Here is a 26,789-nt window from a genome sequence, read left to right as displayed (position 1 = left end):
CATTTAAAACAGGCTGTCTTGTCTTCTGAAATACACAGTTTGTTGACAGAAATCTCATACTGCAGCACCTGGACATTTTTTACTAAAATGCATTTCTGGATTTTCCAGTAGTTTGGCTTTGACTTTTTTTATTTATTATACCTTCTCAAGCTTGAGGTTTCTAACATGCAGAGTAATCAGGTTTGTCTTTTGTCCTAACACACATGTGTGATGTAGACACAACCTTGTAAATGTATTCAGACCCTTCCTATGAAATTACAAAATGATGCAAATGCATGTTTTTCAAGTTAATGTTTGATTCAATACCTGAATGTCTTAAGCTGTGGACTTCTAAAGGTAAAATGGAGTACAGTAAACTTCAGCAAAAAAAAAAATATTTGGTATATATTTGGAATTTATTTGAATATATAAATAAATATGTGGATTGCATAAGTTTAGGTGAATATTTGGTAGAAGGGGCATAGGCAGCAAATTGTTTTGGATAAGTCTCTAGCAGTACTACACACCAGCTTGGTGTAATTTTTGCACATTCCTCTTGATCTGTTTCTCTCAGGTTGCTTGGGCAATGGCAAGTGTAGCTACTCCAGTGTAGCTTTGTACTTTGGATCATTGTCCTGCTGACATCTGAATCTTTGTCTTACTTTTACGAGTTTAAACCAAGAAAATGAGAAAACTGTGCATTCTGTGTCTTATTGAACATGCATGAAGGTAATTGAAAGCACACCAAGGAATCTTGATCATTTTAAAACTCTAATGGTGCTGAAAGAAAATACAGTAAGTGTATAGTAAAATATGTCCGTAAAAAACATGTTGTAAACAGCTTCACAAAAACAGAATTCAAACTCTATAGACAACGTGCTAAAAACAAACCAGGATTGATCATAAAACATGTTAAAGAAGGTTTTCTGAGTCCCTTATTTTAATTTATATGCAGGCTGTTAATTTCTATGCAGTAGCTAAACAACTTGACATTGCATACATGCATGAAGTATAAAAGTGATACAGTTTATACATACAACTTGTAACTTCAAATGTGATAAATATGGGTCTATATTTAAAGCAACGTAAATCTGTAATCAGTTACATTACAGTATATACCACTCATGCTTTCATCTGTATTTTGTATCATGCAATGCCTTTCAGTAACCCGAGTCTATATTGTAAAACTGCTGGTGATCTGGGAACCTGTTTCGGAATTCAGCGAGATTTCGTTTTCGGGTTCTTTTCTTCGTCTCTGGCGATAGCTGAAACTCTTGAACATCCTTGCAATGTGATGCTTGAAGGAGGCCCCCACAAAGGCATAGATAATGGGGTTCACGCAGCTGTGTAACAGGGCCATGCTCTCTGTGATCTGTGTAGCTTTGTCCAGTCTCTTGCTGTCCTCGCACTGGGTGATGAGTATGTAAATGATGTCCATTGCCCGACAGAACTTGATGATGTTGAAAGGGAGCTGGGTGACGATGAACACACCCACAACGACCATCAGCACCTTGAAGGCTTTCCACTTCTTCACATTTGCAGTCTTCCACAGAGCCTGGGACACTTTTGAGTAGCAGAATAGCATGATTAAGAAAGGAATAACAAAGCTGAGCAGGACCTCTAGGATTTCGAGTGTGGCCTTGGCCGGTCGGGCCATGCTGGAGGGATAAACAGATATGCAGATTTTCCTGCTCTGAGGCATCTTAACAGTGGAGAAGATTAATTCAGGGATCCCCAAGATGATTGAAGTTGCCCAAACCAAGAAGCAGATGAACAGGCAGTGGTTCGTCTTGATTCTGCCCGTTTTTATGGCCAGGTAACGGTCTACACTGATACACGCTAGAAAGAGCATGCCACAGCTGAAGTTCATGACATATAGCATGGAGGTTATCTTGCACATAGTTTCTCCCAGCTTCCAGCCATGAACCGCGTCAGCAGCCCAGAAGGGAAGAGTGAACAGGAGGAGGAGGTCAGCTATGGCTAGGTTGAAGATGTACACATCGGTCATGGTCTTCAGTTTCTTGTAGTAGATGTAAATGGCCACAACCAGGGAGTTCCCTGCGAGACCGATTATCAAAGCCAGGGCATAGATTATGGGCAGAAAGACCTTACCGAAGGTGCGGACCTCCTCTTTATCACAGACGGTGGGGTAGTCAGAATAACTGTAGTTGAAAACGTCACTCTCATTAAAGATGTCCTCATAGTCATCTTCCTCAGAGAACTCCATTTGGAAAACTATTGAAAAGAACACAGATCAATTTTTTTTAATTCAGTTTATTTTTAAGATTTCTGAAGGAACAGACGCCTCATAGGTCTATGAAACCAGATGAAAGTGTTTAAGATACAAACTTTCTTATGTCAAGTACAGTGGTGAGAAAAAGTTTGTAAATCCTTTGGATTTATCTGTGTTCCTGCAGTAATTGCTCCTAACATGTAATCTGATCTTCATCTCTTTTACAATAATAGATAAACACAATCTTGCGCAAACAATTGTTATTTTTCATGGCTATATTGAACACATTGTGGCAGTTTCAATCAACTAGTTTCTTGTATTTGTTAAATACAGTATTGTAGTTGTGGTAAAAACATCTGTAATCTCATTTCATTTTGGTAGAACATACCAAACATACCATATCATACAATACAGTTGTGTGTGCAGTTTTGATGTAAAGAAAAGAACATATGCCAGTTTATGTGGTTTTACATTTTTCCCATAATTAGAGTTAGCTTATGGTGCAAACAACACCTACGTTTTCTCAAATGTTTTAACAACAGACTGTCTAGACTTCTTTATCTCATTAAACCCCATTATTGTAACCACCCTAGACTCAAGCATAAAAGTTATGATGCTCCAGTAACTTTAAAAAGGGCTATAAATTATGTTCAGTAAAATTGTGTGTTTATACATTATTTATACTATATATATGGCTTACAGTTTTTTTACTGCTTGTTGATTTGACTTGTTTCACTCTTATTAAATACCTTGGATCATATTTACCAATCAATTTATCATTTGATATTACATTTGTGATTTTATAAATATAATTGTTTAATTACTTCTAATTAAAGTATTCTTTAACTTGAATGCAAAAACATGTCAAATGTTTTATGCTTGTCATTCAACAGCAGGTCAGAAGGTTTCCAATATTTTGTCTAATGCGTTAGTCACATTATTTCACAAATACATTTTTGTCTCATATTACTACTTCATTTATATGACTGGAGCATTTAGATTTAGGGTGATTGCAGTTGGTTCGCAATTGCAATATATAACTTGCCTTTAAAAATCAAAGGTAATTGTAATAAAAACATTCATGCTGCTCTGCTAAGTGCACTGATACAGTAAAAATTCAGAATGCGGCCTAAACATAATTTAATATATAAGCATGTACTGTATAATTTATTGGACTTCATCTTTTACATTTACTTGGATTCATTTAATCAATCTGATATTTTAATTACTTGTATTATTATTAATAGAAATTAATTAAATATTATTATTATTTTCTATTGACCTATTTTTTCTTAATATATATAAGCAGATGTATTGTGAAAAGCACATCAACATAGTTCTGATTTCTACCTGCAGAATGGTCATTTCATTAGGAAGTTATTTAGTGTATAGCTCATAATGTCTTTGGATATTATTATTATTGTTAGTATTAAATATTGCAGTGTAAAGCTCCTAAGACTTTCTCTTAAATCAGTAGAAATGGGGTGTTCCATTCATCCATTGTTAAATGTTGTCTGTGAATATACTGTAGTAAAAATGTATTCAACTTATTACTGAGATATTAAAATGGAACAAATGCTATTGGTTCCAATACTCATTTCTTGTGCTTTATTGTGTGCAACACAACTACATATAATATAAAGGAACCTGTTTAATCTCTGCACAGTAGAAACATAAGACAGTAGTAGATCAGACAGTAAACACAGCTGAAAAGCATGTTTTCACTTTAGACCATAGTTTATTGAAGGGTATTACATATTCCCTACAGGTGCTTGTGTGGTTTATTTTAGGAAAAAATAGTCTATGAGAAACTGAAAAAAAAAGATTAATTCAGATAGAAATGTTAATTTCAGGGATTTTGCTTAAATCAGTGCTTGAGATTGCACTCTGATAAGAAATGTAGAGTGTGATTGTGAAATTATTTACTCCAGCAGTGAAACAGGATTTGTATTTGATTCATACAGTATCTAGCAAGTTTAACAAAACATTACAACATTGAAGCCATTTTTTTCAATACAGCACTGTGTTGTGAATAACACATTTGTGATATTTAATTTGTTATCTTTTCTATGAACCAAAAAGAAATCAGAACATCTGAGAGGAAATAATGAAACAAAACATAGTCCAGTAATGTTGTTAATTCCTTTAGTTATAATTGAATTAATCACAATAAAAAGTAGTTCTCTAAATTAATACTGCGCTGTAAAGAAACACATAATAGTAAATTATATATAAATAATATAAAAAAGTACATAAAACAGCACTATTTAGACTACTTAGAAATAACAATGTGTTATAGCCACTATCAGGAATGACCTTTGTTATAGAATACAAAACAGACTGTTATATAATCTGTGGAAATGGAGCACTAATTATAACTAACATTGTGAAGTAGTCTGCTTCCATATGTGAGCATATAATTAGTTCTGTAACTACTATAACTATATCAATTTATCTAATTTTCTGTACACTCTGATTCTAAAATATATAAACATGGCCTTCATTTTCAAGAACTCCTTTGTCCAGAGCAGTCTTGAACAGAATTTAGAAACACCCTTTTCTAAAACAACTAAATTGGAATTGATTTTAACGGAAGAAATAGTGATAACGCATTTACTATTGACACCTTCACAGGAGTTTTATATAAAACAAAATGTTGACGTATCGGCATTTGCGCTCTTTTTTCCTGACTTATTACAAGAATAACTTCCTTCAGCAGGGTAAATGAATTGTTAAATTCCAACATATTTGAATTGCAATGCCATATGTACATAGGTATAATTAAATTTGTAAGCAAAACATTTGGAAATTATTTTGTTAACAACACAAAAACTCTTCCAATAACCCATCTAGCTTGATTTTCTACAGTTATATCCTGTTTAACCTGTTTTGTTTTTGCTGTTATTGAAATAGAAATCTAAAGTTACTTAAAAAAAACATCACAACATGCAAATGACAACAATCATTTTTTACTGTTCAACTTGCAAAGCCCTTTTATATGCAAAATAAAATGTATACCATTATTTGTTAAGCAGAAATATAGATGACCAGTAAATTAGTTCCTCCATTTTATCTTGCCTCTTAGGTTTAGATTTCTATCGTATATGATCCACTCTCTGCACTTTGCACTTGTCCATTCATGGATGTATCTTTATATTGGTATAATATAGAAAGATAAAAAGCTGACCCTAAAAGGGCTGATTTTAATACAGATACATGATAACAGTTTATATACATACATATTTATACATACAGCATACATGTGCTTGCATGAACAAGATGTTTCACAAATCTGATGTAATGGCCTGCCCAGCTTTAATATGAGGAAAATAACCAGCTTACCTTTTTTCTCCCCAGAAGTTTGCAACTCTCACCTTAACAATAGTCTTCTGTTCTGTGTGACTGCAGTGATTAGTCAGAGATTTAAGTTTATCTTTCAAGGGTGTACCTAGTATTACATGCGTCCAAGCGAACGATGTCATTAGCTGAGAGGCTTTTCCCAGGGGTAGGGATAGGGATTGAATTTCAGAATGCAGGAGTTTTCCGTGCCTCACTGCTGTCTGCGCTGCTCTGTGCCCTGGCTGGATCAGAAGTCTATTTGCTTGTCTAGCTGATCACGTTTGTGAAAAGTGACCCACATGGGTGGAAAAACAATCCCCTATTCCCCAACAGGTTAATCAATAACTGATGTTACATTTTACCGTAGCAGTAGAAGTACTGTAAATGTTATCGTTTACACTAACAAGTTCATAACTGAAACTAAAATACTAATTTGTAATTGTTTTAAAACAAAATTTATGGTATTTCCCATGATATTTAAGGTTGCATTTACAATATTAATGTACTGTACAGTATATTGTATATACTGTATAACTGAATGCCAGAGGTTCCCCTTCTGTATATTTCTGTATCTTGAAATTATGCTGAAGATTTTCTGACAATTTAAGTGCCATTTTAAAATGTAAAATAACAGCCCTAAATGTAGTGTTGTTTTCCATTATTCTCTTCACGTGTTTGTACCCATTAACAACTGCAGTACATCAGACTTTGTTTGAATCACAAGACAGTTCTATGGTATCATTTCGATGCTGTGTTGGTATTGTCACATACTCTCTGCTTGCAAACTCATCTTATCTTAATACAGTATGGCAGTGGTTGTGTCTTTACCACAGACTATATACTTTCAATTTAAAGAGTCTCAGTGTTATTGTATTACTGGGTAAACTTATGCATCTATGATCCCTTCGTTTACAAAACAGATAGTGTGACATGTACAATATGAATCATAAAATTGTGTTTTATTTGCCAAGCACTTTGATCGCAATTGCTACAGAGAAGATTTTTAACTCCTTTGAGGCACAACAAAAAAGAGCATAGTTGTGTTTTATAGTATATGCTCTGTGTTATAAGCCATTTATAAATATTTGTGACATTTTTCTGGTTTATGCTGTTTAAGGTTAATGTGTAGAAAGTTCATTTGCATATAATCTGAGATATACCTGCTTCCTTATTGTTATTATCAATATGAGTTATTTTTGTTTTGATTGTGTGTTTTAATAATGTTTCATTACAGATTTCTACAGTTTTAAAAATGATATTGTTTTTGGGGAATCTAGAATATTAAAAATGTGTTTTATCTTTTTTTTAAAAAGAGCATAAGATATCTAGCTGGCTTTCCAGCTATCATTTGTATGGCTCTGTAAGAAAAAAAAAAACAGTTTCACAATCCCACCTGACAAACTCCAGTGTCCCTTCTGTGAAATAAAATGAAAATTACAACTGTTTACATGGGAAAATACTTATCTTTTCCACACCTTTGTTATATCTGTTAAATTAGCATAATTACACATTTACAATTTATTTTAAAGAATAGGCAGCAAATTTAGCAAATTTTGCTCTGAAATACAAAAAGGCTTAAAGATCACTTTCCTACTTTCACATACTATATGCATGTTACAACATAGCTGTAATTTATTTTATTGTACATTCTCTTTTTGCTACTTGGATTTTATTTGCTGAAGCAATAGATTTGAGAATATCTAACTGCAGTATCCCATAGCTGCTTATATACCACAGCTATGATTCTGTTTTTCCACAATAACTTCTTTTAAATTGCATTCAAGTGGAGTTGCCAAAAAGACATGACTACTGTTAGCGAACACTTAAAAAGTGTTTGTGTTTTTGTATATATTTTTTTGTTTATCGATGCTCTGATGTATTATGTCTGCAAAAGAGCTGTAACTGGGTGTGAATACTTCTTTTAGGGCTGAATCGACAAATAAATCATCACAGATAAGATTTGTAAATGATTTTGTGCATACTTGACCTGATTGGCACAATGTTTCGATGGCGTTTAGATACGTACTGTAGGTGATTAGTTCAAATGAAATTTAGCCCCACCACTGCAGCCATCACCATGGTGATAATTACATTCATCACTACAGTTGAAGACTGGATGGTTGAGGAAGTTAAATTGAGAATGTTTCTGGTGTTGAAAAGATCCGGTCAGGGCCGGCCCTAGCTTTTTCTGGGCTATAGGCAAGACCTTGGAAAGTGGTCCCTCCAGATCATGATTTGTGCATGCAAAACTATTATCAGCTTGCACCCCAACATTATCTTACTATTTAGAACAATGAAACGAATAATAGAACTAGAACTTTTATTATCTTGCTGTAGAAACAAGAACAAGAAGCACATATTTGCAAAGATAACATGTATTTTAACATTGAAAATAATAAGTGTGACTCTGCTAACTACTAGGTAACTAGTAAAATACCTCAAGTAGTCTGCGTGTCCAGCTAGAAAATGTGGCTTGTCTACCGTTCAGAAGTTACATGGATCTGACAGACTTACAACCAAATGAAATACAAATGGCTTATTACAGTGACTTGATTTTGTCTACCTCTATTTTGAGATAGCTTATCTTGTACTTCTTTTCTGTGCTTCCTTTTCTTGGTGCCTGATGGGTACAGTATATCCTTCTTGCGGATGACATGTGTTTATATGTTTCTACCCCATGATTTTAAACCATTACAATACAGTGTACAATGCAAGTGAAAGGTCTCTTGCAATGTTTCATTACATGTTAGATGTAGCGAAAGATCAATAAAATTGATCACCACGACATTTACTAGTTTCTTAAATGATATGAACAACATTCAGTGTGGTAGCAGCTTAAACTGCACTGATTTTTGTCATCGAACAGCCAAGATCAGTCATTTACTACATACAGACTGACATAACCCACTACACTTTCATTCACAATTAATATAATTTATAAGTAACAAACTTTAAAAGCCTAGATTAGCACAGCAGCAACAAAAAGAGCCACTAGAGGGAATGTTTTACTCTTATTTGAATGTGCTTATTAAAAAAAAAGTAATGTTCCACATTAAGGGGGTCCCCTAGTGGCCTCAGGGCCCTAGGCAGTGACCCTAGTGCACCTAAGCCAAGGGCCAGACTGGGATCTGGTGTTCAGATTTAGCTCCCATTGAGGAAGAGAGCTGGTGTCCCCCTCACTGCTAGCCCATGTGTCTGGCTCTGATGCCTCTTTTCTCTATGACCTACTTTCTATTGACCTATTATCTATGACTTATTTGACGGTTCTATATACATTCTTATTACTTTATACACACAACAAAAAATGTTAGGTTATCTATTGAAAACAGAGTAATAATAATAATAATAATAATAATAATAATAATAATTGCTTACACTTATATAGCACTTTTCTGGACACTCCACTCAAAGCGCTTTATAGGTAATGGGGACTCCCCTCCACCACCACCAATGTGCAGCATCCACCTGGATGATGCGACGGCAGCCATAGTGCGCCAGAACACTCACCACACATCAGCGATCAGTGGGGAGGAGAGCAGAGTAATGAAGCCAATTTATAGAGGGGGATTGTTAGGAGGCCATGATTGATAAAAGGCCGATGGGAAATTTGGCCAGGACGCCGGGGTTACACCCCTACTCTTTTCAAGAAACACCCTGGGATTGTTAATCACCACAGAGAGTCAGGACCTCGGTTTTACGTCTCATCCGAAGGACGGCACCTGTTTACATTATAGTGTCCCCTTCACTACACTGTGGCATTAGGACCCACATGGGCCACAGGGTGAGCGCCCTCTGCTGGCCCCACTAACACCTCATTTATTTATTTACCACCATTTATTTGTGGGTGAATTTGGTTCATTGTATCAGCATCAACCAGCACGCTGTCCATTTTTACACCTGTATGTGATTTTCCATAGGCCAAAGCAGAGCGGATGTGCTTACATCATAACTTCTTGGAAATGCTTTGAACCTTGTGAAAGGGGTTTTTGCTCTGTAATGGGAAAAGCAGTTCTAAATAGATTTTTTAAATAAAGAACTGTGCTTTATGGAAAAATAGGGAAAAAAATGGAAATTATTCACATTAATACATTTGCCATTATCAGCACGGTATCATGATTTGTGATATATAATGTCCAAAGATAGTTGGTTTTTTTCACAATTTTGTAAAAGGGATATACTGAAACTTGTTTGTAGGATTCAAAACCTGAGAATTTTTTCCTGATGAATTACTGTTAACATGTTAAGGCATGATCTGTACATAAAATCAGGTTTTGCTTGTTGGAATTACTTTTCAGTTATGTAATGTTGCAAATCCGTGTGATTAAAATGAGTGTAAGCAAAAACTCCAGGAAAATACAATACAAATCACATGTGTGCTATGTTGTATATCAAATTGATTCCGGTGTAAAGTATCGTATAAATATTTAGGATAGTATACAAATTAAATGGAAATTATTATAAATAAGAGACAAAAGAAGACACCCTATACAGTACATGATTTCTAACTTATAACTTTTCCTAAAAAGAAAGTTTTTTCCTGAAGTGCTTTTGTGGCTTCACTTTACTAAAACAGTTTTGGGAGTATTAGTATTGAGACTTCTAATGATTTATACTGCATCATTTTATAATGATCATTATGTTAAGTGTTAGGTTATGTTATGTTAACCCTTATGTTACAGTATGTTAACCCTTTTTCAAAAAGGGTTAATTCTCCTTCAGATTATTTACACAGTCTAAAAGGGAATTTCAAGAGTCTTAATGCACTTAAGATCTCCTTTACTACAGACCTAGAAAAGATTTTCATGAATCTGAAGTGTACTGTAAGTTATAGATGTGCCTCTGTAATAATTGTTTATCTAAAATATCCTTGGACTAAATATGTACTATACACTATATACAGTAACTACATATAAGACAACATCTATACATATCAGATAGAACTACTGTATATATCTGGACAGATTCCATGGGGCTAAATTCCGTTATGTTCTAAGATGGTCAGTGAATGGAACTTGATGTTCTGCAAGCTGCATCTGTTCTGTAAAATTACTAAAAGTCAAACCGTAGGAATTATTTGTAAAACCCGATATCTGAAGTCAGTTTCTATACTTTGTATACATTCTTAACTTGACGTTATTGGTATACGATTCACTTGCATATTTGAAGAAATATTTGGGTTACACTTGTACTTTTTATGACTGATAAAATATGTGTTAATGGTATTTTGTTTTTCTCTAAAATATTGCTGAATCTATAAAGTCGATTGACAGATTGATTGTATGGTCACAATTCTTTTTTGACCAGTCAGATTTGGTAAATACTGCAGATAAAAGAAAAGACTTTCATGCACTCAACAGAGAATGACACCGTCTACTTATTTTTGATACCTTCAGCTGTCATGAAAACATAAAAATCTCTTTTGGGTGGGGAATTCTGAAGTAGGGAAAACTAATAGGTTGTTGATTTAGTGTGATCTACAGTATGTAAGCCTCCCTCAAGAACCTGCGGGTTGAAGAAGATTAAATGCTTAATATCCTTCTTAAAAAGACATTCACAATCATATCGCTGCACTCCCTGGTGTGTAAACACATTTTTGAAGTTCCTTGCATTCCATAAACTTAACAGCTTTGGCAGCTGTGCATTAGTTGGTCATATGTTCATCTGTTTTCTGACTGAAAAAGGAATACACAAGTAATATTTCCAGCCTCATTTGACTCCTTTCCTTCCTTGATTCCTACTTTTACAGAGAAGGGTATTTTGGAACATTTTCAGATTTGTATTCTTCATTTTTTGGAGTTTCTCTAATCAGTGTACAAGGTCAAGGCTTTTTAAAAATATCAAGAGAGGGAAGTAACACATGCTTTGTTTAAAATCCATCTAAATTCAGTTCCTTACCCACGAAACAAATGAAAGCGTCTTTTTTGGTCATATTGTATACACATTATTTCACATGGACCTTGAAGATTATTTGCAATTTGAAATGCTGACCTCATAGCCAAACATTTAGAAGAATGAAGAGGTGAACCTGTATCTAAGAATTAAGATAGTGAGGAGGATGGCATGGTTGGCATTATTGCCTTGCAGAGCTGGGGCCCTGGGTTCAATTCCAGACCTGGGGCGCTATCTGTGTAGAGCTGGTATGTTCTCCCCATGTTTGTGTGGGTTTCCTATAGGTGCTCCAGAGCTTTCTCCCACAGTCAAAAGACATACTGGAAGGCTAATTGGCTTCTGGGAAGATGGGCCCAGGTGTGAGTGTGTTCGTATTTGTGTCTGTGTGTGCCCTGAGATGGACTGACATCCCATCCAGGGTGTATCCTGCCTTGTGCTCATTGCTCAATTGTTGAGACATTTACTGCCATAGCGAGTAACTGCACTGTGTCAGACAGAGATTATTTAATGAAACTATGAGATATACAGTATATGTCAGAAGTTGGTTGGATGGTTACGCTGAAGGCAATGAGAAATGACCCACCATCCTCTGTCAACTCACCAATTGGTTGAAGACAATTGGTCAGGTGACGGGGGCGGTGCAGTGGCTCTGTGGCTAAGGATCTGCGCCTGTGGCTAGAAGGTTGTCGGTTCATATCTTGTGGCCGGCAGAGGAATCCTACTCTATTGAGCCCCTGAGCAAGGCCCTTAACCCCAACCGCTCCAGGGGTGCCTTATAAATGGCTGACCTTGGATTCTGACCCCAAGCTTCTCTCCCTGTCTGTGTGTCTCATGAAGAGCAAGTTGGGGTATGCGAAAAGACAAATTCCTAATACAAGAAATTGTATATGGCCAATAAAGTGATCTTATCTTGATCTTATCTTATTTAAAACCAGGATGAAGAAGGCTTCCAATGGGGTAACTATCTGGGTTTTCTAGCCAGTTGTGTGTTTGCACCAGTAGGGTAAATAAGCAGAAAAATAAGCAACCGGGATCATTGTATTTTCGAGAAATTTGTTTTGATGAAAGAGTTTCTTTTGGTCTCAGAGAGAAAAGCCATTTTTGTTGTTGTTTAAAAGTATGTATGAATAAATCCTGAATCCTTTTCACTGCCATGTTGATATGGAGTGGCTTCATGAGCAAATGTCTCTGAGGTACGTACCAGAAACAGAACATGTTATACAGTATTTTTTATTTTTATATAGACATATTTTTCAACTGTTATTTTTAAGATGCTCTGACACTGATGGTCATCCAGCAAGATAGTTCCCAAGTAACATTTTTTTCCACTTTTTTCACTCTCTTTACCCACCTTACACACATTTGACCTAGCTATGTACTGTACTCAATGCTTATTCTTTTACAGATGTTTGCCCCTCCTTATGGTTTTTAGCACTGTTCTCTGATGTGTGCACAATGGTATTTTAATGTTGAAAGCAGTTCATTCTTAGAAGTGAGACAACAGTTAAAGGTGAATTTCTCTACAATTTATGGAAGTCAGCCTAATGGCCAGTATTTGGGATGCACTGGCAGGATGTCTAATTTTATATAAATAATTGGATGCTTTCCAAATGTCCTTTGTAAATATACAATTAGCTTTGTATATTTTTTCACTACACAAGATAATGTTCTTCAGAAAACTGATAATAAGTTTAAACAAAGAGTTTTAAATACTAACATTCTCAACTGCATATTTTAACAAAGTGCTCTCATTCTCACGGTCCTCTTTTATAAGAAAAAAATTGTATACGTACATGTACTTTAATTCCTGACTTTCGGCTCTTTCTTACAGTTACGTTATTATTCATTATTTTTTACCAATGGCTTACAGACATTGACAAAAGCTGACTCACTTGTCGTCTTCCAAATAAACAGTGAAACGAACAAGTACAAACAATATAAAACCAAGAAAAGGAGTTACTTCTTTACACAAAGGATGAATTAGCTACCAGAACTGGAACCAAACAGACTAAATGAGCCAAATTGCCTCCTCTTCTTTGTAACATTTAATGTTCTTATATTTCTGGGTCCAACTAAAGCTATGTATAATTGTTATTTTAAATTGTCTTTATTTTCCGAAAATAGTAATAATTAATAAATGAATACAGGTTAAAGTTTTAAGGAACTTAGAGTTAGAATTATAAATAATGAACTATATTGTTAAAATTCACTTCAGGGAATCAGGACATCCTCATTAAATACATGTGATGTTCTGTTAAAGTGCAAGAGGCCTCTTTATACGCCTTATCCTCTCTTACTTGACCAGGAGGGACAGAGTCTGTCTACAGTATATTACTAATGAATCTTAAAGTTAGACTGAATAACGCAAGTGAAAGAGAACTGAAATAGAAACAGACGAGGTATGTATTTAATGTTAATTTCAAATTAAAAACCTTTACTAATTTCATGATTTTCCTTCTTTTTATAAAAATAATATGCTTTCTCACTCAGTATGGTTGAAGACTTAGAAAGGCAGGGGCTATTCTGAGGTTCATAATGCAAGGAAGAAGCACTTAATTTGTAACATTACGAACAATAAATACATGTTAAAAGCAATAGATAATTCAGTAGTTTGTTATTGCAGATTGGCCCAATGTGTGGAAGAGACACCAGGAAATACTATGATTCCATAAAAATTTGGATCTTTTGAATCTAAGCTTGTTTGTGATTAAGAATCACTTAATTTAAAGAAATATAGGAAAATGATGAGCACCATGAATCTGAATGTCCTTTTTTTTCAAAAATGTTTTGTATGTTCTTATAATAACCAGCACTAATGACAAGAAAGTTATTTTCTATTGTTAAATTTCAACTGATTGATTCTAGGAGACAAAAGAGAGTGAAATAAAGGTAAAGTTTGGCTAATTTAGCCACAAATCATGTGAAAACATCTTATTAATTAATTAATAAGGAAGTAAGAAAATGTGAGGATGACGTTAACTGCAAAGTTTGTGATTCTATTGCTTTAAGGATAGCATATTGTGCAATGGAGATGGAAATTTGTGATTTACTGGAAGAGTGTATTAGTGATTTATCAGCAGTCACATTGTCAGCCCACACTGTAATGTAAGTCACAAAACATTAAAAAGAACAAGTGCTAACGACTTCAAATAGCATGGAAAATGAAGAGCAAGTAGGATGAGCTAATGGCAAACCACAATCCAGACAGTGTGTCTGAAAATAGTTTCAAATGGCAAGATTCGAAGGATTTTGAAATTATTTTGACATACAGTAATCATAGACAAGCAGTCTTCTAGAGACAGAATTGCCAATTAATCTGTAATAAAATGAACATCCCTTAAAGCTCTATCATAAAGAGCCAGCATCACAGAAGCAGCCCGGAACAGTAAAAAGCCTTTCAATGAAGGGAAAGGAGGGGAAGGAACAGCAGTGGCTATAGGAGAGCTGGCTGGATGCCATTAGAAGCAGCTGTAATGACTTTCTGGATAAAGAAATGGAAACAGGAAATAGCAAACTAGAGGCCAACTGGACAACCACAGGGAATGTGAAAGTAAGGTATAGGCCATACACCATACAGGATGGATGCATGTCATGCATCAAGAGTGTGAAGAGTATAGTGCAAGGTTTGTAGTTTTAATAGAGAGGAACTAATTGAAGAATGTTACTTATGGAATATCCTGGCTGCCTAAAACAGAGAGAGAAAGGCAGCAGCTGAGTGTAATAATTCTGTGTTTCCAGAGTTACAACAGCTGGAGAATGCTTAATGTTGTTTAGAAACTAATAAAAAGTAAATCCTAATGGTGAGATGGAGATCTGGAGCATCCTTATCACTGGCCTATGACGTTGGTGTCACACCACAGACAGTGAGATATTTGAGAGCAAAGGTGAGGCAGAAGGCAATCGATACTGTACATACTGTACATTGTAACAAAAGCTAAGCAGGTCAGATTTCTAAACATAAAAGTAGAAACACCTAACAAAATGTGGGAAATGCCATCTTGGTCCCACACAGTAACCTTGACTAGAACTTAGGAAGAATCCTCTGCTGTTAACTATACTTCAGTAATGTCAGTTGCTAATTAAATAGTATATGACGCTTCCCATACTGTGCACCAAATGAAGTTGTAACGGGTTAATTGTAGCGGAGCTAGTGTGGTGACGTCAGCGCCCTCACTGCGCGTAGCAGGGTCCTCAGCTGCCTGGGCTGAGGGAGGTCTCCTTTAGCTCACGCGGTTGGTGCCCTGTTGCGTTACGCCGGAGACCCGGGTTCGCGCCCCAGGTGTGCGGGACGGAACAGGTGGCGGGGGACACGACCCCGCGTGGAACTGTGACTATCACATAATCACAGCTTTGAAGTGTGGTTTGTAAAGAACAAAAGAATTATAACAATTTCCAATGCTTTACTGATGCAAGAGCTTCATAAAGACATTTCCTGAAAGAACCAAGAGCAGCAGCATCAGTGTCGCATTTCTTTACCATACTCAACAAAAATTGTTTTGTCAGATTTCACTGATCTCTTCAATCAATTAATCAAGCAATCGGTCTTCATTATATTACCCTTTGCAACAGTTTACTATCAACGGGTGAAATCCTGCTGCCCTGGGTCACCAGGTTTAATCTGAATAAAATTTCACAGCATGGGTACTTTTTGGTTGATCTTGAGACCCAGGTTCAGGAATGAGATGTTATGACAGCAGCCATGTCACCCTGCAACTCACAACTGGCAACCCACTGAAGCTCAGCAGGTGTGAGTTGCAGGTGTGAGTACCTGGATGGGAGACCTCCTGGGAAAAACTAAGGCTGCTGCTGGAAGAGGTGTTAGTGGGCCAGCAGGGGGCGCTCACACTGCGGTCTGTGTGGGTCCTAATGCCCCAGTATAGAGACGGGGACACTATACTGTAAAAGGGCACTGTCCTTTGGATGAGACATAAAAATTATATCCTGACTCTCTGAGGTCATTAAAAATCCAAGGGTATTTCTCAAACAGTAGGGGTGTAACCCTGGCGTCCTGGCCATATTTCCAATCATGGCCTCCCAATAATCCCCACCTATGAACTGGCTTTATCACCCTGTTCTCCTTCCCACTGATAGCTGGTGTGTGGTGAGTGTACTGGCGCGCTATGGCTGCCGTCACATCATCCAGGTGGGGGCTAGACGCTGGTGGTGTTGGAGGGGAGTTCCATTGCCTGTAAAGCGCTTTGAGTAGAGTGTCCACTATATACTGTAAGTGTAAGGTATTATTATTATTATTATTATTATTATTATTATTATTATTATTATTATTTTTAAGGGTGACAAGGCTTATTTAGGCAGCAGGTACATTTATTGGAAATTATTTAATGCTTCAATGCTTCTTCATTTTTAACAGAAATGAATTAGCCATGCCTGTCAATAAACTGGTTTGAAACTCTCTGTTTATGTGTACACTACATGTGGATCTCATTACACTAGTGTTTCATTGCCAGGATTAATATAACTGTGAAGCATAATGTCTTGATTCACAGACATTAAACAGAGAACTGGGAGCCATTCTCTGGGGAATGGGCTTGGTCTTCACGTGATTGTTTGCAGACTATATTAGAAAATTGATGTCTAGCTGTCTGCTCGGTTTTAATTTATGGCATTCAATTAAAAAGAGTGCTTTGTTATACATTTACATTATTCTGCTGCCTATAGACAAATTGTAAAGGATTGAGCAAAAAATCAAAGCTCCGTCAAAAGTGATGCAAATAACCACTGCAAATGATGCCTTCAATGTGCAAAACCCCTCACAACATACTTAAGTAAAATGAAAAAGTTCACATGTATTCTAATACTGAGACTGATGAATCAATAGACTTTACCTTGCTTTTCCTATGTGTGTACTGGGTGAATTAGCCAAACAACCATCTACTTAAAGCCACTACTGTGGTCTTCACCTGTCCATTACCTTAATAAAATGTCATGTTTTTACAAGGACAGCATCCTTATACATTGTGAAAATAACGTTCCAGATACTTAATGCAGTATTTTGTTAATATTAGCCTGATTTTCAAGGACCTGGATGATACTAGTGGACATTTTACTCTTTTTATTTCCATTATACTGTTTTTGGTTTAATTGGACCTCCAAGTGATGACTGTGTATAGTGATTAAAGGATTTTTATTTTCTCTCCCACTCGTATTTGAAACTGATCCTGTTCACAAACAGGGCTTCATATACTAGACAGACCTTACAGACTATACTGGGGCACTTTGTATTTGACAGCCCTTTCACATTTTTCTTATTAATCACTGTACCACTTAAAGTTAAAACTTAGATTTTTAGATTTCATGCTAAATTGACATTTAAAAAGATGCAGGCTTGAAAACTTTTAAAACTGCAATGGGTCATGAACCATTTTGATACAGTAAATACATCCCATCACAAAATGCTATTACACAAAAGCTGTTTTGTCAGGTAGCTCCAATGTTCTATTTGATTTAAGAACCCAAAAGGATGAGTATACAGAACCCTCCAAAACTGGGACGATGTCCTGATTTATCTGTGCAGTGTCAGTTACTGTACATTATTCACTATGAACTTGTCATAATTATTTCTTATTAAAAAGCACAAGCGAATTTGACAACAGTCTATGATATGTGAAATTAGGAAGAAAAACATGCACTAAAGCTATTAGTTACCAACTCTTGATTATCTGTTTGTTGAATGTAAAATATTTAAAAATTGATCATTTTGGGTGAATTAAATCTAATTGATAGTATGAAGAAAAAAAGTTTTGGGACAATTTAGAGGACAGCCATCTCTACTTGGTCAGAAATTGAGTGTACCAAAATAAACAATTTGGAATATACTTTTGAAGAATGAAACCACAGATAAATTCTCCAGTCTACCAAGAAGAACATCTGCAGTTGATGACCTTTAATTTTCAAAGCTCTCAAGAAAACCCTCTCTCAAGAAAACCCTAGAACAACTATTTGTTAAATAAAGAACACCAAGTACAAAGGAGAAGGTTTCATGCAAGATGTAAACCTCACATCAGCACCAAGAACATAAAAGTCAGATTAGAATTAGCCAGGAAGTAAAAAGATGAGTCAAGAAAGTTTTGGAACACAGTTTTATGGATGGATAAGACCAAGATAATTTGAGTTAATCTCATGTTTGGAGAAAGACAGGAACTACAGACTCTCAAAAATGCACCACGTCATCTGTGAAGCAAGATGGAGGTCATGTCATGCCCTGGGCATGTACACTATGGTCACCTGTGGAACTGACTCACCTGTCTTTATCGATTATGTAACTAATGATGGCAGAAGCAGAATGAATTATGACATTTCCGAAAACAAAAAATTCTGTTTATGAAAAAGAAACATCTTCAGTCCTTACCAGGTGACACTTCACCATGCAAAATGTCATTACCCACAACAACTTTGATCAGGTCTGACTGTGCTGAAGGAGAAATTAAAGTCAGAACATGAATAGGCAAGAACTCAAAGTGGTTGCAGTCAAGGCATTGTAAAGCACCTTAGATGATTGCAGAAAGTGTTTGTTGAGCTCAGTATTGTAGGTCACACAATTTATATACTTATTGCCTCAAAGGACTGTGCAATGAATTACTGACTTTCACACTCTGAAATTCAATTAAAGTAAATGTATCCCAATATGGGTCAGTTTAAATCACTAAGTGAACACAAAGTATATTTTGTAACATCATAAAATCTGTACATGGAATTACCTAAAACTACCAAATATACCAATTGCATAATATCAGTTGAATTAATCTCATAATCACAAATGTAAAATGTTGACTATAAAGACGAATAAAGTGAAAAGTGTTTACTTTCCTAATACTTTTGTACAGACAACTCATAATACAGTTCACATACAGTATGGTGAAATAGGGGACCTACATGAATCATAACAAACACATGATCAACATTGTTAAACACTTGGCAGGTTTATTCACACATCAGTCATACTTCATTTGCCTATACCAGTCCTTGTCAGAAACACACCCACAAGCCCTTCTTCAACAACTGTTTGGCAAGTTGTCAGATAACCCACTTCCAATTGGCATAATTCTAGTTTCCCCATTTGTTAATTCTCATTCACCCACAGATATGCTTGGAAAGTCTTCAAAACTGCTTATAGACAAAGTTGCTTCTCATTGCTCTAGACGTGTGCTGTATTTAAGCTTCAGGCATTGTTATTGCAATGATTGATATGCTTTCTGCTGTAGGATAACTAATTTTAAATTTGCTTTAGTACATCCTTTGAGAATAAAAACAGAAAACCTAGCCATTTGTACAGAAGAGTGAAACCCAGACTGATGGAATTCATAATTATAAGATCATCTAAAAATAAAATGTTGAGTATTGTTCTGACATTAAATCTCCTAACAGGTTTTACAGTACTGTCAAATAATAAGTGCTAAGATAATGAAACTGTGATATACTTGTTCCTGATTAATGAGTATAACATGAGATACCAATGATTCTTTGGTACTACTGAGCTGTAGAATGAAGTATGACAACTTGACAAATATAAAGATAATTGGGAAAAAAACACAAATGTGTAATCATTAAACTGTACCACATGTGTACATACTCCCTACTTGAATGAACTTGTGACCAGTGTCATTCAAAATCAAAGAAACACGGTTGTTCATCTAAAATCTTTGTATAGTGTATTACGCGGGTGGCATTAACCTTTTAATTCCTTAATCAAAGCAAAATGTGTGGGAGGTTGAAAATTAACAGGTATTACACATTTCCAGGGCACAAAACTGGTATTCCAGCATTCACCCTGAATGTGTAAAACTTAGAAGGAAACAAAAACAATTCCCTGTCCCATTTTAAATAAGGTCTAAGAATTGCATGTTCAATGTGATAAAACAAAATCCATTTATGATATGCATATTTTGTTAAAATAATTTCACTTTTCTGGAAGGGATTTCACAAATGATAACTAATACACCAATAGATTATGTTTTCAAAATCGGGGGTTGTGGAGATGTGAATTTCCTGTGACTTAATATTATGGTAAGTGTTTTTGAAGAGAAACTGGAGTGCAGTAAATGAACTATGCATAAACAGGAAACCACTGTCCTTGGAAATTTTCACCTCCTTTGCCGGAGGCAGGCAAAGCCTGTGTTGCACTTCCTGAGACCTCTGCAAACCACAATCCCACTTACTGCAGCGCCAGCTGCAGCCAAGACACAGGGCTCTCACTACTGTAAATTAAACAGATGGGCTTAAGCATTTTGTAATGTGGAGTCCATAGTGGAATGAAAGTTGACATTTTTTCCACTGGTATTTTCCCTTTCAGCCATTTTATTATTTTAAATATACAGTACATTAGCTCAGAAGTACTTCTTCAATGAGTAACTCTTACAAAGGTTGTGCAAATTGTTTTGGCTCAGCTGTTTTGCTCAATGTTTTGTGTCAGACAATTGTTTTTGTGATTAAACTAGGAAACTTTAATTTTTTGAGTGGAGGAAAGAGTGACATTATCCATCCGTCGTCGAGTTTTTCCAATACAGCATCACAGGGGACCCGGAGCCTATCACAGCAAGGATCAGGAACAAGAAAGGATCCGCCCTGAACAAGATGCCATTTCATCCCAGGGCACACAAAGACACAGACACAGATACACCCTCACACCTGAGTTAATATTCCCAGAAACCTATTCACCTACCCATATGTCTTTGGAAATTTGGAGGAAACCGGAGCACCCATAGGAAACCCATGTGAATACAGGGAGACCACGCAAACTCCGTACAGATGCACCCCAGGTCCTTTATTGAGTCCCAGCACTGTGAAGTAGCAGTGCTAAACACTGCGCCACAGTGCCGTCCCATCCTGATAATGAATCACTAAAAAGTAGAATGAGACTAGAGTGGTCCTCCTGATTTATGGCCCTCAGATTTTGGGGATACCAATTGTTAATTAACTTGTTTTACCTCTAGAGCCCTTGTATCAACACAGAGCAGATGTGAACTAAATACACTGAAATTATCACTTCTTTTTCAAACAGTAAGCCCACTGTTCAATTAACCATTATCAGGTCTTTGTCAGTTGAACCAGTCAGTACCTGATTAAACACTATTAAAGTAAACCAAAGCGTTCTGGTGCATCACTTTCTCACATGTAATGGTTAGTATTTACTAAAACATGTAAGGTATAAGTGAGCTCTGCTCTCTATAACTGGATTTGAAGCACTACTAGGACACCATTGAGAAATAAAAGTTATAAATGTGATGGATATGTATAATAAAGGCATATAATAGATCATCATGTATTGGAATTTCCCCAACCTCATAAATTGCATAATGTGTTTTAAAATATCCTCTGTTTGTCTTGTATATCACAAAATTGGATAATAATAGGCAATAAGAAAAAAAACTGTTTGACTTCCTCAATAGGAAGGTTTAAACGGGTACAGTATGTGCTTTGAAACACTTTAGAAATAGACCTTTTCTTGGTTCTATTTATATAAAACCTTTTCAGAGAACAGCATGATCAGTCTTTAGTAGTAAGATTCTTAATTTAAAAAGACACATAGTTGTATTTTTATGTTTTAGTTGCAAAATTAATAAGTAAATTCTTGGTTACTGGCCAGGATTAAATCAAAATGTTAAGCTTTCCCAGAAGTGTCAAACTGAGCACTGTGATTTAATCACATATTTGGAATTTGCACATTGTGGATGGAATTGGAATTTACTTTTTCAAGAAGGTCTTTAAGTTTTGGAGGTTCAGGATCTCAAATCTAGGTGGCCAAATTTTGCAATTTGTTTCTGATCATTCAGTTTGAATAATGTGAACTATAATCATGATGGCGCACTATTACTGTAGGTGCATTCTATTGTTGCTCTAAAATACTGCACCATGGCACAATGGTTAGCATTGTTACCTCACAGCACTGGGGGACTGGGTTCATTTCATGGGGTGGTATCTGCATGGAGTTTTCCAAAGACACGCTGATAGTTTAAGTGGCTTCTACATTGTGTGCATGTTTTCTGCCTTGTACCTTTTGCTTGCTGGGATATGCCTCTGCTTCCCCAAGATGGATGGATAAGTCTACTTAAAACATCAGCCTGATAATAGCTTCAGACAAAGTTATCATCTCCTGCAAGCATCCCAGCCCACCAGAGATGAATTATGATACCACTGTGTCACCAAAATGTCAAAACGCATGTTTGAGGGGAACTTATTCATATCAATGATTGGAATAGAAGGTGTCAGATCAGCAGAAAGGTTGTGCAAGCTATAATGAAATGACAAACAACATTGGGGAGAGAGAGTTCAGTTGTGTAGCTGCGTCAGCATGCATAGGCTGCAAAGGAACAAGTAATAGGTTTATTCCATGCTGAAAAAAAGAAAAAACGCAACGTTTCGGCTGTGGAGCCTTCTTCAGGTGTGAGGCTGAAGAAGGCTCCATGGCCAAAACATTGTGTTTTCTTTCTTCTTTTTTGTGGCAATATTGTAGCATCTTTCTTCCTTGATGACATGCACCTCGAAGTGTTAGTGGACCAGATGAAGTGCATCTGCTCTGGATGCCATAACATCTCTGATTGGGTTAAAACAGATGCGGGAGACAATGAACAAAGATAAAGAACTGCTGAGAACACTTGGTGCCTGAGAACACCATCACAGAGGTGTTTACATGTTTTTTATTACTGAGGTCTGGCCCTAAACACGTGTGCTAATGCCGACCAGAGATAGTCCTATTCCTCATTTCTGCATATAAAAATAGGATTTCACAGAGGGTTATCTATGACGATCAATACATAACATGTTACCTGCCAGGTTCTAATATATCCCACAGTATCTGTTTATGCATGTACAGTATAATTTCAGTCTGTATGCAAGCACTTTAGTATATATAGACTTATCATTATTAAGCAGGTGATGATAGCTAGTACTGTATATAGAAAAGGGTGCTTCTCTTTTTTTTCATAATAATGAAACAACAGTAGTATTGATGCCTTTAGTAAAGGAGTACTTCCTTATAGCCCTCTGCATCATCTCAAGTAGTGAGGGTCAGATTGCAAAAGTTGAGAAAAAATCTCTTGGAATATGGCATGAATGCCAAGAAACTTGCCTTTGTTCATTGTCTCCCGCATCTGTTTTAACCCAATCAGAGATGTAATGGCATCCAGAGCAGATGCACTTAATCTGGTCCACTAACACTTCGAGGTGGATGTCATCAAGGAAGAAAGATGCCACTATATTTGGCAGAAACTGATGATTAAGAGTCTTTACTTCAGTACAACAAAGATTCAGTTGTTTATGTTTTCTGAACGTACAGCATGCCTGATAATTAATGACTGGGATAATTTCTAATGAAGGCAAGATGGGTTTAAGTCACCTCAGGCAGTTTAAGATACAATATGACAGGGTTACCCAACCGATTGAATATTTAATATTTTCTGGCTATTTTATGGGTCCAGCTTGTCTCTGTGTGCAGAGTCAATTGACCACGTTAAGTAATGTGTAATGGGCTTTAAAGCAATTTCACTCAAAATAACCTTTTAGCCTTTATTAAAAGACTTTATTAAAAGTCTGAATTAAATCAAACAATACTATTTAAGCTAAATCTGGAAAACACCTTTAAATTGAAGAGCAAATGAGTCTTATTAATGTACAGTATGTGACATCAATCTATAAAAGTTGAGAGGCTCTTATGCTCTTTAGCAGAGAACAATTGTTTGTCCATAACTTTTTGGTAATGTCTGTTTTAAATGACAAATACTCTAATAAAGGTAAAGGATAAAGGATAGAAGTTTCTGTGATAGACTGGTGTCCTCTCCAGGGTGTATCCTGCCTTTCACCTATTGCTTGCTGGAATAGTCAATTTCTCTGGAGCCCTTAGATGAAGTGAATTATATGAAGTGGTTAGAAAATGGATGGATGGAAGGAGGTTTTGGAACATTAATTATTTTAATATATGTTTTTTCAGGTGCTGGGAACCCAAACTGTAAAATAGCTATTGTGTTATGCAGAAGCAAGTCAGCTGATTCCCTGAAAAGGTATATTCATCTATATTATATTATTAATTATATATCTAGTCTTTCACTGCTGATATGATATTGAATAACTTTGTTAGAAATGGCAATTAAAAGGGACACATTTTTTAATGTCCATAAATGAATTCAAAATTACATTGAACAGATCTGAAGCCATCAGATAAAGTATATAATTAACTAATTCATCAAATGGACACTTTTGGACTATTTGGTTAATTAGACTCAAGAACACAGTGCCAAAGCCAACTGAAGGATGGAATGCTGTACCTTTTCTTGTGTGATTGAGCATGATGTTAATTCTTGCTAACCATTTTCAGACTTTTTGAGGTGGCTATCAGAAAAGTTTGAAACATTCAAGCACGACATGCATGTTGCAGTTAGAAAGTTTTCTTGTTTTAGTTCTTGTTTCCTCAAACTAACAAAACATGAGTTTACTACATCAACTTTCAATATATATATACACATTCTAAAAGTTCAGGTAGGTAGCTGCATCAGAATGCGTAGGCTGCGAAGGAACAGGTAAAGGTTTATTCCATGCATGAAAGAAAAGAGACGTGTCACACCTGAAGAAGGCTCTACAGCCGAAACGTTGTATTGCTTTTCTTTACAGATTGAAATAAACCTTTACTTGTTCCTTTATATACATTATATATACACATTAAATATATACAGTATGTTATTTTTTAAACTTGGAGCAGCTCATTTATGCAACCTGATAAATGAAGTACTTAAGTAATTAAGCCAATTCTATGTGTATCTTCCTTGCTTATATTTGATTCTTAAATATATTCTTAAGTTTAGAGTCATCAGGAGGTTAATCCTGCTCCACAGGAAGGTTTAGATGCCCTTTTATGGTCCCTAGGTGTAATTGTGTCTGTTCTGGGGCTTTCTTTCACAGAAAGTGACTCTTGGTTCTTCCCATGTTTTTTATTAGGATAAAATAGATATGACTACAAGCAAATACAGTGAACTTTCAATAAAGCAACAATAAAACCAAGCAAAAAAATGCTGTAAGAGAAAATGCAACACTTTAGGCAAGAGGAACCTGCAGAAGCCTTTTCACTTTACATTTAAGAACGAATGAAAATGAGATGCGGAAGGACAACATAACTGTTGAATAAATACCTGAAATAGAATTGTAGCTTGAGGTTATCAAAAATTATCCAAAGGGAATTGAGAAGTCAACAAAACGTCTCAGGTGCTCAGAATTTCCTACCAAACACTTCACCACTTTAGGGTTACGAGGCAAACTTCTGGTTCTAAGGGGAAGAAAGAAGAAGGGAGAGCACGGACCAGGAGGAGGGGAGAGGTGATCTGGGCAGAGAGGAGAAGATAGGGTGCGTCACCAAGAGCAAGGTTGTGCTAGAGTTATATCTTTCAAGAGCAGCATAGAATAGTACCTTGTAAAACCATTACTTTTACACTCCTCCTTCCCATTCCCAGCAAACAGCGGGAGGAAACAGTAAAAGAAAGGATGGTAATAAAGGGTGGGATGGAGGGCGGCATAGTTGCTCTGTAGCTCTGTGGAGGTAAGGCGTCAACAGGATGGGATGAGCAAGAAGGGAAGGCAGCAAGACATGGGCAAAAGGTTTGCATGAAAGGTGTAAGGAGGTCAAGCTGAAGTTGCTTACCTGGTAAAAGAAACGCAGGACTGAAGGTGGATTCAGTTGCTGTAAATGTTGTGAGCAGCCTGCTGCTCCTGGATAGAAACTGATGGAAGTCAGTGTGACAAAACCGACAGCTGGGAGACTTGCAACAAAGCACTTTTCAGGTTTGGTTTCACTTTCAAAACAGTGGGAGTTTCCTTGGTTTTCCGAGTCAGACGCATTGGCTCTTGGATTCCTTTGAGCATGCGGAACAAAAAAAAGGCTTTTTCGGTGAACTGCACGGGACGGTCTGCCTCCAGTGAGAGCAAAAGCCAGCAGGGGAAAAGGACGATGCAACAAAAGAGGATCCAAATAACCAGAAACGTGGGATTTAAATCCCATTTGACAGAATTCAGATTCTACGAGCTGCTTTATTCTTTGTGGTGAATTATTGTGTAACAACAAAAAAGTTCTGTTACACTTGCTTACTGCCTTTCCATAAAAATAGTATTTTTAAAGAACAGATATAGTATAACTACTTTCTTTAATGTGGCACAGCTGAGGGACTTTATTAATCTTCCAAGATCATACGAGAAATTGAGTCTCTCTTTTGCAAATATCTGTTCCGTTATCAAGATTCTCCTTTGCTCAGTGCCCCCTGAGCAGTTTCACCCACTATGAACACCTACTACCCTTCAATTGCAAAAAAAGGCAAAGCTAACTTGCCATTTTCTGTAACTTCATTTACAAAAAGAA

At 36.2% G+C, this 26,789-nt stretch overlaps 3 protein-coding genes across 4 annotated transcripts in view; 1 reads left to right on the top strand and 2 right to left on the bottom strand.

Annotated features, from left to right (window-relative positions):
- LOC148657391 (uncharacterized) overlaps positions 1–26,789 on the bottom strand; it is a 311,965-nt gene that overhangs the window by 257,686 nt on the left and 27,490 nt on the right. The window lies entirely within an intron of this gene.
- Positions 1–26,789, top strand: part of acad11 (acyl-CoA dehydrogenase family, member 11) — an 89,297-nt gene that overhangs the window by 53,370 nt on the left and 9,138 nt on the right. The window contains exon 14 of the mRNA XM_088643627.1: positions 24,381–24,450. Coding sequence (XP_088499753.1) covers positions 24,381–24,450 — 70 coding nt within the window. The remainder of the gene's footprint in view (positions 1–24,380; positions 24,451–26,789) is intronic.
- Positions 902–26,246, bottom strand: LOC148657393 (atypical chemokine receptor 4-like). Of its 2 annotated transcripts, none has more exons than XM_088643634.1 (2): positions 26,079–26,246; positions 902–2,214 (listed from the first exon to the last, which is right to left on the bottom strand). In XM_088643634.1, exon 2 carries the CDS (start codon positions 2,204–2,206, stop codon positions 1,154–1,156), a length of 1,053 nt encoding a protein of 350 aa, XP_088499760.1. In that variant the 5' UTR covers positions 2,207–2,214; positions 26,079–26,246; the 3' UTR covers positions 902–1,153. The 2 variants fall into 2 exon arrangements, with proteins under 2 accessions (XP_088499760.1, XP_088499759.1); XM_088643633.1 differs by lacking the exon at positions 26,079–26,246 and adding an exon at positions 5,555–5,815.

The sequence above is a fragment of the Lepisosteus platostomus genome, chromosome 8 (assembly GCF_059453375.1).
Source record: "Lepisosteus platostomus isolate fLepPlt1 chromosome 8, fLepPlt1.hap1, whole genome shotgun sequence".
Classification (NCBI taxonomy): Eukaryota; Metazoa; Chordata; class Actinopteri; order Semionotiformes; family Lepisosteidae; genus Lepisosteus; species Lepisosteus platostomus.
The sequence above is the reverse complement of the archived record's forward strand: the minus strand, read 5'-3'. Positions and strand labels throughout refer to the sequence as shown.